This window comes from Molossus molossus, unplaced genomic scaffold (genome assembly GCF_014108415.1).
Source record: "Molossus molossus isolate mMolMol1 unplaced genomic scaffold, mMolMol1.p scaffold_m16_p_3, whole genome shotgun sequence".
NCBI lineage: Eukaryota > Metazoa > Chordata > Mammalia > Chiroptera > Molossidae > Molossus > Molossus molossus.
This window is the reverse complement of record NW_023425366.1, coordinates 1,650,717-1,666,933: the sequence shown is the minus strand read 5'-3', so window position 1 is coordinate 1,666,933 and position 16,217 is coordinate 1,650,717. Positions and strand designations below refer to the sequence as shown.

The window sequence follows — 16,217 nt, the reverse complement described above, 5'->3', positions numbered from 1 at the left end:
ATGCCATTCCGGCTTGCGTCCCCCTTCGTCTCGGTGGGGGACTCTCAGAGGTGACCCCGGCCTGGCCAGAGGGTGACCTGCCACCACGCCCGCTGTTGTGAGGGGAGGTCTTGCCCACCTCTGATGGCGCGGGCGCACCCGCTCGGCCTGCCTGCGGAGGAGACGGGGCGCTGGCGCCCGGACGCTTCCCCCAGGACACGCCATCTATTCCCTTTGGTTCGGATCAGAGGCTCCGCCCAGGCCTGTGACAGGTCGGCTGGGCAGGACACTGGACCCGGAGGTGGACGTCCGGCCTTCCCTGGGCACTGGCTCAGGGTCACACCTGCTGGGGCTACTCCTCAGAGTTCCGGGACACGTTGTCCCCGTGGCCAGAGCACAGGTGTTTCGTGGCACTTGGGCAGTCTGAGGGGCGGGGGTGTCTCTCTTCTGTCACCTCGGCCCCCCCAGTTGGCGCTGAAATGGCACTGATGTTCGTCCCTCAGCACGGGGCGGGCAGTGGACAGCCCCCTGGCGGCTGCTCGTCACCCCGGGGGAATCCTGAGGGGCCGTAGCAGCACCCAGCTGGGCTCAGCCCTGTCCGCAGCTGGCTGGGCTCTCGGGCCAGCGTCTGCCCCGCTCTCAGGCCCTGCCCAGCCCGGGACATGGCTCCGGAGGCCCCTCTGCCCTCTGTCTTGCCCCCAAGGCTGGGGTAGAAAGACACCGTTCCAGGGGCCTCTGTGCGTGAACCTCCCCTGCCTCGGAGCCCAGCCACGCTGCCTGACACGCCTGGCGGGCCTCTGCCCAGAGACAGACCGAGTGACCACTGTCCCAACAGCAGACCTGCCCTTGTCCAGCTGAGCATGGAGCTCCTGACAGGCAGGGGCGCCTGGAGCCACAGTGCTGCAGCCCGACCCCGCCACCTGACCCGGGACTCGGTGGGCGCTGGGCTGGGCCCCTCCACAGAGACAGGGTGCCATCCAGCGCGTGGCTGCGAGGTGCGGTGACCCCGGGACGTGCGGCCAGCGGCCAGCGGCTGGCGGCTTTTCCTCCAGGAGGGGCCGCAGGACTTCTTGGCCCCCAGCTCAGCGCTGCAAAAACCTCGCTTCACTTCCCTGTGACTGAATGAATGTCCGGCCCAACCCTCTGCTGGGTGGGCGTCACCACAGCCCAGGCGGCGGTTTCTGAGTGTCTGGGCTTGTGACTCGAGCCATCCGCTGGGGGAATGAGGCTGAGCGTGGAGGGTGTCCATGGGGGAGGCTTCGTCCCTGTCTGGCGTCTGCCCGGGGCTGGCATCGGGCATGCTGAGGCCCCACCTGCCCTGTGCAGTCACTGTGTCCGGACGGGACACCAGCCAGCGGTTTCTGCCCCGGAGCTCCCTCCTCCGCCCACCGCCTGTCCGCAGCGCCTCCTCGGTCTCCCCACCCCCCCATTAGAAAGGTTTGGGCTGCTACTAGGGCGTGGGGCTGGGAGGGGCACTCGACACCTGCCCTGGTCCTGGGAGGAGAAAGGGACCCAGCAGAGGGATGCGCCACCTCCAGGCTGTGGGGGGCTCCCTGCCTGAAGCCCACCCCCCTGTGTGACTTGGGTACTTCTGTGAACCCCTGTTCCCCAGAGTCCAGCTGGGCCCTTGGCAATCTGCCTTTGGACTGTGAGCCGTGGGCAGGGCTGACCTCATGCCCACGCCGCCCTCTTTCCTGTGGCCCCCGGCCCCTCCGCCCGGCACTGCCTCGCACTGTGTACGCGGTGGGCCCACCGGCTTGTCGTCTGCCCCTGGATGAGGCTCCGGAGTGCAGATGCAAGAGTCTGGTGGCTGGGCAGAGACAAGGGGTCCCCGGGGCTCCGGGGAGTGGGCTTCAGAGACAGAGCGTCGCCTCTGCTGTCCCGCGGGGAATCGGCCTCCAGGAGGGTCTCGGGGCCCTGCCTGTGCCCCTCTGCCCTGGCCTCCCTGACCTTTCCCCACAGCTGCTGGCTGTCCCTTACCTCCTCCTCTTTGCTCTTGTTTCTTTTCCTGTCTTTCCTTTCCCTGCTTCCCGCCAGCTTCCTCTGGCCATTTCCTGTTACTGCGCTGCTCTGGGCCGTTTTGTTCTGGACGTCCGGCCGCCTTCGCTGGGCGTCACCCCCCGTCAGAGGGCTGTTTTCCCAGAAACCCCGGCACTCGCCGCACAGCTGCACCCAGCTGTTGAGAGCGGAGCTGCCGGACCCAGGAGCCACGGTGACCTCCCTGTCCGGTGGAGGCACAGCCTGTCCCCCTGCCCCGCGTCCGCGGCTGCCTCTGGCCGGCGGCCACTCGCCATGCTCTGTTCTGACGGCAGCAGGAGAGCCTGAGTTTCAGCCGGGCGTCCCGGGCTCAGGGGCCAAGCCAACAGCTGTGGGACCCCCGCTGGTGGGCTCGCTGTTACAGAAATCCCCGAAACGTGCACGGGGTGGCAGGGGAGCCGACCTGGTAAAACAGGGGATACCTCTCTGGTTTCTCAGCAGGTAGCGGCAGACTGGTGAGAACTCGGCGGTGGTGGGTGGGGGCCAAGGGAGAGGGTCAGGCTGGGGTCCCGGCCTCCCCACGCTGCCCCTCCCTGTGTGAGGCCTGCCTGCTCTGGTCACTGCCCGGGCAGGTGCGCTCCAGCCAGGGTTTGAGAACCCACCCTGGGGCCAAGTGTGCGCCCTGTTTTCGCAGAGCCCATGAGCCGAGGATGCTGCTGACTTTTAGAATCTGGGAAACAGTATCCAAGGAGGAATAATGTTTAATGACGTGAGATTCTATGAAACTGAGACTTCAGGTCCGTACAGGACACATCCTTGGAACACAGCACGTCCCCGGGGACAGAGCTCCCCCTGCAAGCTGACCTTCTGCCCTCGGGCCCTGCCCAGCAGCAGCCCACCCGTGCCGCCCCGGCACCTGTGGCCCGCAGAGCACTTCAGCTTTGCGTGAGCTGCCGATTAGAAAGCAGTCCGCTTCTGCCATCCTGGGTGTCTCACGGAAGGGGACTGTCCCCTATGGAAGGGCACACACTCTGCCCCGCCCCCAAGCCCTCACAGTTTCCTGTCCCTCACAGCTGAGGGGCGTTTGGTGGCTCTTTATCACTTATACCAGGGTTCTGGATGGGTGGTGTGTTCCCCTGCGGACATTTGGAGATGCCTGGAGACGGGAGGGGGGGTGCTGCAGGACTAGGGGTCGGGCCGCAGGACGGGGGTCGGGCTGCAGGATGGGGGTTCGGGCTGCAGGACTGGGGTTCGGGCTGCAGGACGGGGTCTGTGGGAGAGTGTTCTCAGAGGCACAGCCGTCCATTCTGTTTGCGGAAGCCTGGGGCTCGGCCCCCCCGCTCGGTCCCAGCAGGGCCATCCTGCACGAGGCGCGTGGTGACCAGCGTGTGGAGAGCCCGGGACTAACGCCATCGTCGCAGCAGCGCCAAGGTCCGGCCAGCGAGCCCGGGCAGCTGTCCAGGGCTTGGGGTGCGGCCGCCGCGCCGTTGTGCACAGAGGCAGGCAGAGCGGCCGCGCGTGACCGCGGGGAGGACGCCCTCGCGGCTGCTTGCTCACGGCGCCAGGGCCTGTGCTCCCAGCTGGCTGGAAACAGGTGGTTGGGCTGGAAGGAACAGGCTGTGAAGTGCTGTGACCCAGACTTTCCTGTTGACCTTTCGCATAATAAAGCCGTGATGCACCTTCACCTGACGTCTGCTTCCGTTCTCAGTGTCACCTGCTCAGATGTTAACGACACCACACACTGCAGGTGTGAACATCGCCCGCGGCACAGCTGGGCGTCTCCTGGCTCCGGTGACCAGGAACCGGGCAGGGGCACCTCTCCGGCCAGCGCCCTGCTGGGCCTCGCCCTGTCCCCGCGGCTTCCTCTCACCCCTCTGGGCAGCTGCTCCAGATTCCTCCAGCTCCCCAAGTCCCCCCGGGGCCTGTGTCCCGCTCCAGGAGGGTGTGCCCCCAGCGCTGTCACCCCCTCTTGAGGCCGGACTTCGACCTGGACCTTGAGGCGAAGGGGCCCTGCTCTCGCCCCCCCCCCCCCGACGTGCCCCTTCAGCTTCTGCACATGCTCGTCCCCCAGCTCTGTGGTCCTCAGCTTTCGCCAGCAGCCACTCCCCCTGACCAGCTCATGGTCGCAGGGCAGAGTGAGCCCACGCTTCTCCCGGCGGACAGCAGCATCATTCTAGAACTTTCTGGAGGTACAGAAGGCAAGCCCCTCAGAGCAGACAGCTTGGGGACAGGCAAGGACACCAGATCAAACACCTTAAGTGCCCGGATCTATCGCCCTGTGGTGCCTGGGGCCAAGCTCAGCTGAGGCCCCACAAAGTCGTCTGTCGTCTGTTAACTTTCTCCCGAGAGGACAGTGTTTGTCTGTTTCTGGGCCTTGTCTGGGACGGAGTCCAGTGGAGCCAGACAGAGCGGGGCAGACAGAGGGGACCGGAGTCCAGTGGAGCCAGACAGAGCGGGGCAGACAGAGGGGACCGGAGTCCAGTGGAGCCAGACAGAGCGGGGCAGGACAGAGGGGACCGGAGTCCAGTGGAGCCAGACAGAGCGGGGCAGGACAGAGGGGACCGGAGTCCAGTGGAGCCAGACAGAGCGGGGCAGGACAGAGGTCAGAGGTCAGGCTGTTTCTCACTGCTGCCGAAGCTGCCTGGGGGACCTGCCCTGGCTGAGGCCCCGTGGGCCTGCTAACGGTCATCGAGTTAGATGCCCCAGGTCACGGTGCTCTGCAGGGACACAGCGTCCTCAGGTGGCCAGGCTCCAAGCAGAAGGTGCTGAGAGCGTGAACCTAGGGGTGCCCTCAGCTCGTGGGCCCACAGAACCCCAAAGCAATCTCCTGGAGGGGGGCCCAGGCGTGGGAGCCCGCACGGTCCTCCTGCTCAGTTCTGAGTTCCAAAGCGTTAGCATGATGTTGTTGGCTCAGTTTCCCACGAGAGCAACCCCCGTTCGTGGACAGCTGGGGTGCTGGGGTCCAGACCATGACCTGATACGCACACACCCCATTCTTTGCTCCAAGTCTTTTCTTGCAGGAAGCAGCCCGGGGTGGAGGAAGCATTCCGATGCCTCCCAGAGAAATCAAGCAGAGGAGATGCTGAGCGGAGCTCTTGTGTGAGTCAGCATGGAAGTGCCCCGCCCGAGCTACGGGCCGTGTGGCCCTCCAGGAACGTGAGCTCTGGGGAAAACTCAGGCCTGCTGGATGCCGGGTCCTCATGGAAAGGTTATGGCCCGAAGCTGACCGTGCCGGGATGTCTCACGCACCGGTTTCCAGGAACGGTTTCTACTTGAACCAACGGGAAAGTGAACGCTCCGTCCAACGGCGGCGTCTCTTAGACACAAAGACACACACACATACACACATATATATTTTTAATCCTCACCCGAGGACATTTTTGCATTTATCTTCAGATAGAGCAGGAGGGAGAGAGGAGGGAAGAGACAGAGAGAAACATCGATGTGAGAGAGACACATCGAGGGGCTGCCACCCACACGACCCCAACCGGGGCGGGACAAACTGCAACCGAGGTACGTGCCGTAGGGGGAACTGAACCCGGGACTCTCTGGTTCGCAGGCTGACGCTCTAACCAGGGCCAAAGAAATATTTTCCATCCTGGTTCTCACTCCTCTCTCTTCCTTAGAACCCAGTCCCCTTGTATACCTCCCCCCACAAGAACAAAACAAACCCCCCAAAAACCCCCAAACAAAAACTGCTAAAACGAGCAACCCCGAAACAGGACGACACAATGAAACGCCCAGGCTTCTACTGTCCGACATCACCCTCGAGTCCCTGGCCCTCCCGGGGCCCGCGGCCGGAGTGGAGAGTCGCTCTGATGAGCGTCCTAACCGGAACCCTAGCTGGCGTGTCACTGGGACCCGCTGCTCAGGCCTTCGCAAGGGGGTGGGGCCCGGGGGCGATGACACTTCCTGGGGGGTCCAGGTGGAGGGCGCAGGTCCCGCTGTGTGGGGCAGGGAAGCGGGCAGTGCCCACAGGGCTGCTCGGACCCAGCTGTGGGCCTGCAGCCATAGTCCAGCGGAGCCTGGGAGCCTGGCTGCGAGATGGGGTGCACAGACAGGGGACCCCTGGGCCCTCTGGTACGCTAGAGCCAGCCAGGTGAGCCAGCCCCTTTGGGGAGCTTGCCTGACGTCACTGGGCCCCCTGCACACGGCTCCTCTCACCCCTGCGGAAGGCAGGCCCCCGAGGTCCGTGGAGGGAGCCGCGTCCTGGGATTTCGGGCACAGTCCCGGAGGGCAGTCCAGCCCGATGCCACGCGGCTGCTGGAGAGGAGTGGCGGAGGCCACACGGACTTGGGAACAGGTCCTTGTGTTCAGACCACGCCTAGCGCTTCTGCGACACCAGGAGGCCGGAAGACACTGCTTTTGCTGAATAAAATGAGTTTCCCCCAGAATCATGTCCCTGAGACGTCCCCTAACAGTTAATTCCTACAAGGTTTCTCATAGCACATGTTCTCCCCCAATCGCCGTGAAAAACGAGAACTCTGTTTGGGAAGGACCGAGTCACCAAGACGGCCTCGTGTGCGGTGGGGAGGGACGCGGAGACCCCAGAGGGACGGCCCAGGACGGGAGTGCAGGGCCCGGCCGGCCGGCTCCGCGGCCAGAGCATCGGCTCTCACTGAAGGGGTGTGGGTCTGACGTCTCAGTTGTAGGTTCAACCCCGGCCTGGCTGGGGAGCATGTGGAGGCAAAGGATCGATCGCTCCTTCTCCCCCGCCCTCCCTCTGACTCTAAAAAAAAAAAGTAATGGGGAAAAATACCCTGGGGGGGGGGAGGGAAGTGGGGGAGACTAACAACAAAACAAACAAAATGAACGAAGGTAAAGACAGATTTAGTGCCCGGCCAGTTTGGCTCAGTGGTTGAGTGCTGACCCTGCACCAAGAGGTCCTGGTTCGATTCCTGGTCAGGGCACATGCCCAGGTTGTGGGCCTGATCCCCGGGGGGGGGCGTGCAGGAGGCGGCCAATTGATGTCTCTCTCATCAATGTCTCTATCTCTGTCTCCCTCTCCCTCCTCTCTCTCTAAAACCAATAAAGAAAAAAAAATTTTAAACCCCACAAAAACAGACTTAGTGGTCACTCCTCTGGTATGACCTCCACACTGTACGTGTTTGATTTCATGAGGACACGTTTCCGAAGGACACGCTGAGGGGCTGTTATGAAGTGACACACAGCACGGCTCGGCTAACCGGGGAGCGGTCAGTATTACACAGCAGACACTCAGGGGCTGGGTCACAGACGCCTGGACAGCAGCGCCAGGCTGAGCGCTGGAACCCTGTGCCGATCCGCAGAGGGGCCCGGGGCGACCAGGCAGGACCCTGCTGCCCCGTCTCCTGAGGTAGAGGAACATCCACAGCCCACAGCCCCGCGCTCCGTGGCTGCGGGCAGACGTAAGGGCTTCATCAGTGTCTGGAAGGTTCAGACATCCCAGTTGTCCGAAGTTCTCCTTCAGGGTCGTCTTGTCGAGAAATCGGGGTCCCTTTACGTCTGGGCTGCCTGTCTCGAAGCCGGGACGAACTCGGGCCTGGTCTGCGTCCGCACCTGCCTGCCTCTCTGACCTGTTCCTTCCCAGGGCTCAGCCGAGGGTCCTGTTGACCCCATCTTTCTCCGGGGCGGAGCTGCCTCCTGTTGCTACTGCGACCCCCACCCCCATTGGGCATTCTCCTCCTGGGGTCTCGGGAGGCTCACTGGCCGGTCCCCTCCTCGTCTGCAGGATGGGGAGACGGGAGAGATGAGCCGGGAGAATGCCCTGGCTCTGTCTGCTTTAAAAACCTTTGGCCCGGCCTGGCCGGTCTGGCTCAGCGGTTAGTGTTGGCCTGTGGACCAGAGAGTCACAGGTTTGGTTCTGGTCAAGGGCATGCACCTCGGTTGTGGTTAATCCTTGGCCCTGGTTGGGTCATGTGGGAGGCAGCCACTCGCTGTGTCTCTATCACGTTGATGTTTCTCTCTCTCTCCCTTCCTCTCACTCTGTCTGATGATAAACAGAAAAGTATCCTTGGGTGAGGAATAACAAAGAAGTAAACAAATAAGAAAATAAAAAAGCCTTGGCCTTGGTGGGGGGCGGGGCACGTGCATCGGGACCACTGCTGTGGGGGTGGGGAGGAGGGCACCTTTCTGACCCCAGGGCACCAGCCAACTTGGGGTCAGGTGAGCCTGAGACACACACTGAAGGGAAGGGGGCTGGTGGACGGAGGAGACCCGCCCGGTGCGTCCACCCATCGCGTCCTGTGCGCGTCACAGCACCGTGCTCTCCGGGCGCTCTGCCAGGGGCTGCGGCGAGGGAGCCGGGCGGAGGGACAAACATCGGCCACTGGCCTGAGGACGCAGAAGGCCCTGAGGCCTTGGAGGGAGGACAGCGAAAGGATGGAGAGTCACCCAGGACCTCTGAGCCTGTTCTTGGTGGCAGGTGAGGGTCTTCCAGCTGAACAGGGGTTCCGGCCGGGAGAACCGTGGAGAGGCACCGAGGGCACAGGCCGGAGGGTGGAAGCCGCAGGTTCAGAACCCAGAGGGCGCATCTGGAGCGGAGGCAGCCAGGCGGGGCGGCCCAGCCGGCCCCCCAGTGGACCCTCGGGACAGGGTGCAGCAGCAGGACGCCCGTGGGGCAGCCCTGGGCCAGGCTGGGCAGCAGACCCTTCTGGGACCGCCTGGCACGGAGGAGTGTCTGCCGAGCCCTCAGGAAGGGTGCTCTGTCCCTCCATCCTTGGTGACCGCCGTGGGGCCAGGCCCCACCACTAGAGGATCTGCTCTTTGGCGGAAGAGTGAGACTGCAGCTGTGCTGAGATGCGCTCTGCTCAGGACAGAGGGACACACCTCCCTCCATGTTCTGCTCAGGACAGAGGGACACACCTCCCTCCATGCTCTGCTCAGGACAGAGGGACACACCTCCCTCCATGCTCTGCTCAGGACAGAGGGACACACCTCCCTCCATGCTCTGCTCAGGACAGAGGGACACACCTCCCTCCATGCTCTGCTTAGGACAGAGGGACACACCTCCCTCCATGCTCTGCTTAGGACAGAGGGACACACCTCCCTCCATGCTCTGCTCAGGACAGAGGGACACACCTCCCTCCATGCTCTGCTCAGGACAGAGGGACACACCTCCCTCCATGCTCTGCTTAGGACAGAGGGACACACTCTCTCTGCTCAGGACAGAGGGACACACCTCCCTCCATGCTCTGCTTAGGACAGAGGGACACACCTCCTCCATGCTCTGCTCAGGACAGAGGGACACACCTCCCTCCATGCTCTGCTCAGGACAGAGGGACACACCTCCCTCCATGCTCTGCTCAGGACAGAGGGACACACCTCCCTCCATGCTCTGCTCAGGACAGAGGGACACACCTCCCTCCCTCAGATGACAGCAGGGAGGCGGATGCAGGTGGCACTTTGAAGGAAGTGGGCCGGGGGGAGGGGAGCTCCCGGGCCCTGGATGGCAGTGTGGAGGGAGAAACAGAGACCAGTCAGGTGGGAGCAGGAGCCTATGGCAGTGCATCTGGGCACCGGCCGCCAACCTCGACTTTTGTTAAGCGCAGCGGGGACAGTTGGCACACCTGGGCTCTGGTCGGGTGAGAGCTGGAACCCTGTGCAATTATTTGTCACCCCTACGGCCCAGGTGGTTCTAGTTCTCTGAGCCGTAAGAGTGTTCACGGACTTAATGACCCGAAGTCCGCGCTCCGTAGATGGTGCTACCTGCCCACCTCGATACACCCGGCCCCAGCGGGCATGCAGGGACAGCGCCTTGCCCTGGCGCGCCCCGTCCGCTCTGAACGGGGTGCAGGTTCTCCCAGGACTCCTGGGCTGGTCTTCGTGCCGCGGACAAGCGGGTGTCCGTCCTGGGCGTTGACAGGGGAAACGCCCCGGACGCGGACCTACAGGGAGCGGCTGCCTGTCGCTCCATTCATTTAGAATGGGTCCCCTTCCTGGAAGCTTACGGCACCATGTCCAGAGACCCTGAGGTTAATTCATGTGAAAGCCATCCCTAGTCTGTGGTCCGAACTACGGGACAGGGCCCAGCTGTGCACTGACAGCCTGTCTTGGGCGTTGTTCAGGGTGTTCTGGCAAAGGGCCTGCCGGTCAGAGCGCGTGTCACTCTGCTGGACCAAGTGTTCTGGGAGACAGACGACATCTGGTCCTGTCACTGGCCGAAAGGAGTCCATAGCCCTGGCTGAGGCGGCCCCGTGGGGGGAAAAGCCCCATGCTGTTTTTTTTTAAACCTCACCCGAGAGTATTTTTGCATTTATCTTTAGATAGAGCAGGAGGGAGGGAGGGAGGGACACCAGTGTGAGACGCATTGATTGGTTGCCACCTGCACGATCTCAACCAGGGTTGGGGACGAACTGTAACCGAGTTACATGCCCTTGGCTGGAATCGAACCCAGGACTCTGGTCTGAGGGCTGATGCTCTAACCACTGAGTAACCGGCCAGGGCTGGGCTGGTTTTTTCCACCCACTTTTGTGGGAGGCCTCCCACCATGTCTCTCTCACCATGCGACCCCCCAAGATTCCAGTTCCATAAACTACACTGAGGAACCATGTCGGTGGGGGCAATTCTCACTCACAGGTGCCAGCACGAGACGACTCCAGTTCTCGTTTCCGGACACGCAGAGGGCGCCACGGTCAGGATGAACGGGGACGCACCGGGCTCTGGGTGTCCAGCTCTGCACAAGGCCAGCGTTTCCCCGTGGACAGAGCCGTCTGACGCCGAGACCCAGCGGCCGTTCTCAGGTCACCCGAGCCGAGCCGAGCGGGCAGGACGGGGCGTGACTGGTGACCTCGACTCAGTGGCTCCTCCCGCGTCCCCCTTCCCGGCTTCCCCTGCTCCCCCTCCTCTGCCCTAACGCCACGGGGACTCGGACGTGCACGGTCTGTCGTGCAGACGTGTTCACGTGTTGGTGTGGAAGGAGTTTTACATTCTTTAGAGCAGGGTTCTCAGTCTCCCTAATGCCGACCCTTCAATACGGCGCCTCGTGGTGTGTGTGGCGTGTCGGTCTCTGGAGCCGGACAGAGGAGCGGTGTCTCGGTTCCTAAGACCGTCGGAAATATGTGTTTTCCCATGGTCTTAGGTGACCCCTGTGGAAGGTTCGTTTGACCCCCAAAGGGGTCGTGACCCACAGGTTGAGAACCGCTGCTTTAGAGAGAGAAAAGCTTAAATCAAAAGTTCAAGTTGCTTGTCTCTGGGGTAGGAAGACAAGCCGGGAGCTCGGGGGTCACCCTGGAACGGGACCCGGACTGTGGATGTGGGTGAGACGGGAGGGCCCTGGGAGTCAGGCTGGGCCGACGTCACTTCGCAGCCTCCAGTGGTGTGGAGGGAGCACCGTCCGGGTGGCTCATTTTGGACTCCGCACTCTGATGAAACCGCAGCAAAGACAGTAAACCAGACAGCGGAGTTCCTCCCGGTGGAGCCGCTGAGCAGCCTCGCTCCACACTGGGCAAGCTCAGGCGGCAGGGAGGTGCCCTGTGCCAAGGGCCTCAGGCCTCAGTGCCCAGGGCCAGGCTCCAGGGCGGGCGCACACTGGCCGCAAGGTGGCGCTGCACCTCTGAACTCAGTGGGCCCCTGGTCAACCGGTAGGTAGGAGGGAATTCCCGTGGGGTAGGATGCTGGGATCCTGTGAGCTCTCTTCGTGAATCTGGAAAACTGGTAAGTGAATCTGCCACCTGAGTCCCTCCCACATTATGAAGGCCAAGACCGCATGCCGATGTTCTGAATCCTATCCCATTACACTAACGAGCATTCAAAAGCCACAGATCCCTTACTGGAGACCCCGCACCAACAGTGACGTTGCTACCTGAGCCATTAAGTGTTGACATCAAAGGACAGTGACCACACAAAAGAAATCCAAATAAGAATTTATTCCCTACATCTACTGAAAGGAATACAGGTGATACTAAGTGTACGTTTACGGTAACATTTAGAGTTATGTCAACAAAAGAACAACAGCTGTGGCTACATCAGCGCGTGCAGTTCCCTACAAAGGCAAGAGGACGAACAAGACCCAGACGGGAAGCGGCCTGGAAGGACGGCGCTCACGGCGAGGGCCGACGACGCAGGGGACACGCCTGATGCTGTCTGGGCCGCAGAGCGGCCAACCACACACGCGCACACGCGCACACACACGCACCAGGACGGGAGGACTCAGATGCCGACCTCTCACACGCCCTCGGCTGTGACAGCGCTCTGTCCGTGCAGGTGTTGGAAACACAGTGACCATTCAACAAGCTTGTGTTTGAGGAGCAGAAGCCGGAGCCCCTGGTCACCGCCACCGATGAACTCGGAGGGACCGGTGAGGACAAACCACCTCGGGAAGAACTGACTCCCAGCTCCTGAACTTCAGGAACGGGGCGACACCTGGTGGCCTGTGACAAACATGCTGATCCAAAAGGTGCTACCTTTGGCCTTGAGAAAGGTTCTGACCTGCACCTGAACGGCAACAGTCCGGAAGGAGCTGCGGCCGGGACCGCCCGGGACGGCAGGCTCTGCTGCCGGCTCAGCCTCCCTGCAGATGTCCACCCTACACGTGACCTCGCACACACACATTTTAAAAGACTGTCTCAAGTTCACTGCCCTTGACCTTCACAATAGGCTGGGGTCCCTGGGTGACTCCATGGGCACCATCTCCCGTCCGAGTCTGGTGGAAAGGGACGGCCAGGGGCAGAGGGCAGACAGGAACGCGAGCCGAGTGAGCAGTCTGCTTTTTCTCCGCCTGCATGCTGGGGACGCTTGCTGCCACCGGATCCACGTTAAGGACAGGACTCGTCTGCAGACCGTGCCAGGACGCACGAGGCTCGTTCTGCCAGTCCCGTGGGAGGTGCCCTCCAGACCTCCAGCGGCGGATGCGCCAGCATCACTTTCAATGCAGTGCTTGATGCTGAAGATTTAATGAGGGGTCAGCGACTAACTTCACAGGCAGGCTACATGTCACATGAACTGGAATCGGTTTCCCTGCCCACCTGAGTACAATTTACATGCATCAGAACACAGACAGTTCAAGACATGCCTTAGCAGAGTCATTCTGTATTTTAAAGTTTCACGAATTTCCTTTTTGGGGGTGAGGATGCCTATTTCACGTCAGTGATCAAGCAGACGTTTGCTTTCTGAGTAGGTTTCTGCACAGACACCATGTGTCCGTTGTCTAAAGTGCTCTGTGGCTGGGGGCAGGGACCCCTCCCCGCATCACGTTCTGTGCAAATTCCCACGGAGACACCTGCTCGGGAGACGCCCCACCTTCAGTGTCTCCCTCTCCTGCGCCGAGTCCACGCGCCAAGTTCATGCCCTGCGTCTGCCACGCGGAAGGTTACGAGTCAGGTGATCACAGTAACGTGGCTGCTGATCTCAGGAAATGAGGTGGAAGACACAAGATTCTCAAAAGACATCTCACGAGGCACGCCTCGGCTGTTCGGCCCGGCCCCCGACGCCACACTCAGATGGCGACGCCTCGCCGGCTGGTGCGAGCCTGGGGTGCTGCCCCTGCGTGGCTTCTCGGGGCCCGTGCTCCCCGTCCGCTCCTCCTGCTGCCTTCCTGGTGCCGTCACGCTGGCTGTGCCCGAGCAGAGCTGGCCGTGTCAGCGTGAAGCTCCAGCTGTCCCCCGAAGACCGTCCACACCAAGAGCTCCAAAGAGCACCGGGCAGGACTAGAGGGCAAAGGAGGACGAGACACCAGATGGGAACCAAGTTCTGAAAGGAGTGGAGTTCTGTTCCGACCGTGAATATAAGGCATTTCTTCAATGACCTCTGCTCTGGGAGACACTTCAGGCTGCCTGGGTTCTGTGGCTTCAAGGGCAGAACTAAACCTATTTTCTCCAAATTCACTGTCACGATTCGTGAGTTTCTCTCACTCAGCCGTGTTTAGCCCCTGCGTCGTCAAAGGTGACGGCGCGAGCGGACGCAAAGGGGACCCTGGCTCAGCCCTGGCCGTCGAGGGAGATCGACCCACGCGCAGAGCCGGCAGGAACTGGAGTGGCGGCGGGCTCCCTGGACCAGTGCGCAGGCTGGGGGCGGTTTGTTCTGGTGAGTACGGCCCGCGCCCTCGAACTTAAGTTTGCTTCAAACACCCACTAGAGAGAAAGGAGAATTTAAACCTTGGCCTACTTAAACACGAAAGCTGAGCCCAGCAAGGGAACGGCACTCGAAGCTGAAGACACCGTATGAAGCGCTTCGTCCATGAAGTCTCTGAACCGTAACAAGGGTCAGCAGTGTCCAACAGCAGCCTTCCTAGGTGGCGAGGGGTCTGTGGACGCCCGACAGCGTGCGCTCCTGGCCGTTCCCCGGCCCCAGAGCGAGCTGCGTCTTCAGAGCGGCGATCAACGGTGACACAACTTCTTGACAACCTCACTCGATTATTGATTATATAATATTCAAAAATCAGTATTTTTAATTTGCCGAGGTAAAACGCCAGAATTCCTGACTGGCAGCATCGCGACCAATGGAAGACAAGGGATTTTATACGTTGGTATGATAACACACGAGCCCCGTTGTTTGGGGGGAGGGTCAGAGAACAGAGTCGGCTCATCGAGTGGGGCCGCCTGGCCTGTTTAAAGTTCTGTCCTCGGCTGAGGCAGAGGGTCCCGACCGCGCCCCAGGCCCCGCACCACCTCTCCCGCGGCCGCTCCGGGTGAGGCCTCGCGTTACCATCAGCACAGCTGTGCAGTGCGACGCTCATCGTGAACCCCGCGCTCTGCAGCCGGCGACGCGTCAGGTCCGAGAGCGGCTGCTCCTCTTCAGTGCAAAGGCCCGGCGGAGAGGCGGACGGCGAGTTTCTGTAGTGTGTGCGTGGCCCGGCCTCCAGGGTGGGAGCCCCGGGGCCTCGTCCTGGTGGCAGCTGGCTTGACCCCCCGTGATGGCTCGTCCCGGCGGCGGGTGGCCACCCCCAGCGACTGCGAGGCACTGAGTCGGCGCAGCTCAGCCGCCCGGGGGCTGGGTGCTCACTGGGGCACGTAGCCGCCCCGCCGCACGGTCTGTGGCAGGTAACTTTTCGGCAGCCCCTCATCAAGCGCGGCCTCCACCCCCACCGTCCCCAGCCTGGCGAGGGGGCCCTCGGAAGCGGCTGCCGCGGGGGCCTCGGGACACGCCTTCAGCTGCCCAGCCCCACAGGCCTGCGCGATCGGATCCACAACCTGCTGATGCTTCAGTCTCACCGAGTCGTCCTCGCCACCCGGGGACAGCTGCTCCGGCCACTCGAAGGGCAGGCCGTCGGGGCCGGCTCCAGGCTGAGCGCACTGCGGCCGGAAGTGCTGCGGCCTGGGCGCCGGGCCGGCGCCGTCCGCCAGCTGCAGCTCCTCCGGCGGCTCCTCGGAGTCCAGCAGCGGCTGCGTGGACTCGGAGCGCGCGAACACCTGCACCGAGGGCACCTGGTGCCGGTAGCCGCTGTGCACCACGGTGGAGTACTGCACGGCGCTGGCCGTGCTCTGCGTGGACTCGGTCTCCTCGCCGCTGCAGACGCTCTGCCTGGACGAGGACATGCAGGAGGACCCGCCGATGCCGCTGCTGTGCCCCTCCGTGCTCGCTCTCTCCTTCTTGAACAGATCCAAGGACTTCAGGTCTTCGGGGAAAGGCTTCTGGTCATTAGCTTCGATTTCCACCACGCTCACGTCAGTGAGGTTGCCGTCCGAGTACACGTGGTCTTTCGAATTAAAGTTATGCTGGGGGCGGAGAGGGGGAGAGAGAGAATGGATTACCACGTGTGCCCGTTCACTCAGAAACCCTGAACCACACGGTAAATGTCAGCACGGAGCCCATGTGTCCCTGAGACGTCTCAGTGGTTCTGCACCGGGCAGAACCAGGCTCGTCACCAAGTCCCCATCAACCCCCGGCATCGAGGCCTGGGGTTGACCCCCAGTGGTCTGCACCAGGCTGTGTCTCGTCAGAACTCCAAACCAGTCCTGTTGCGTTACGTTTTCAGAAGCTGTTGGTCCACAAACAGTATTTCATATTTCATGCCTAGACTAGGGAGCCTAGGATTAACAGGACAGAAAAACTGGAAAACGTTAAGATAAACCAAAGTCAAATGACTGAAGTTTTATAGAACATAAATATATAACACATCTTAATCTGTGACTATAAAATCTAAGAACTGAAGGTCATACACAAATCATTTCCTTTCAGGGAAGGTCAGAGAATTCAGCGGGTACTGGGAACCACCCATCAATGTAAAACCTGGCAGACCGGTTACATCTGACTTCTGTCCAGGGTTATCACAGAGCAGGATGCTGGTATCTGACATCAGGAATATCAGAATAAATATGCTCCAATGATAATAAAATAGAATATGT

General features: G+C 61.7%; 1 protein-coding gene across 1 annotated transcript in view; it reads right to left on the bottom strand.

Moving 5' to 3' along the window:
- Positions 1–11,786: 11,786 nt before the first annotated feature.
- Positions 11,787–16,217, bottom strand: part of IL6ST (interleukin 6 signal transducer) — a 50,908-nt gene continuing 46,477 nt past the window's right edge. The window contains exon 16 of the mRNA XM_036280160.1: positions 11,787–15,587. Coding sequence (XP_036136053.1) covers positions 14,871–15,587 — 717 coding nt within the window. The 3' untranslated portion in view covers positions 11,787–14,870. The remainder of the gene's footprint in view (positions 15,588–16,217) is intronic.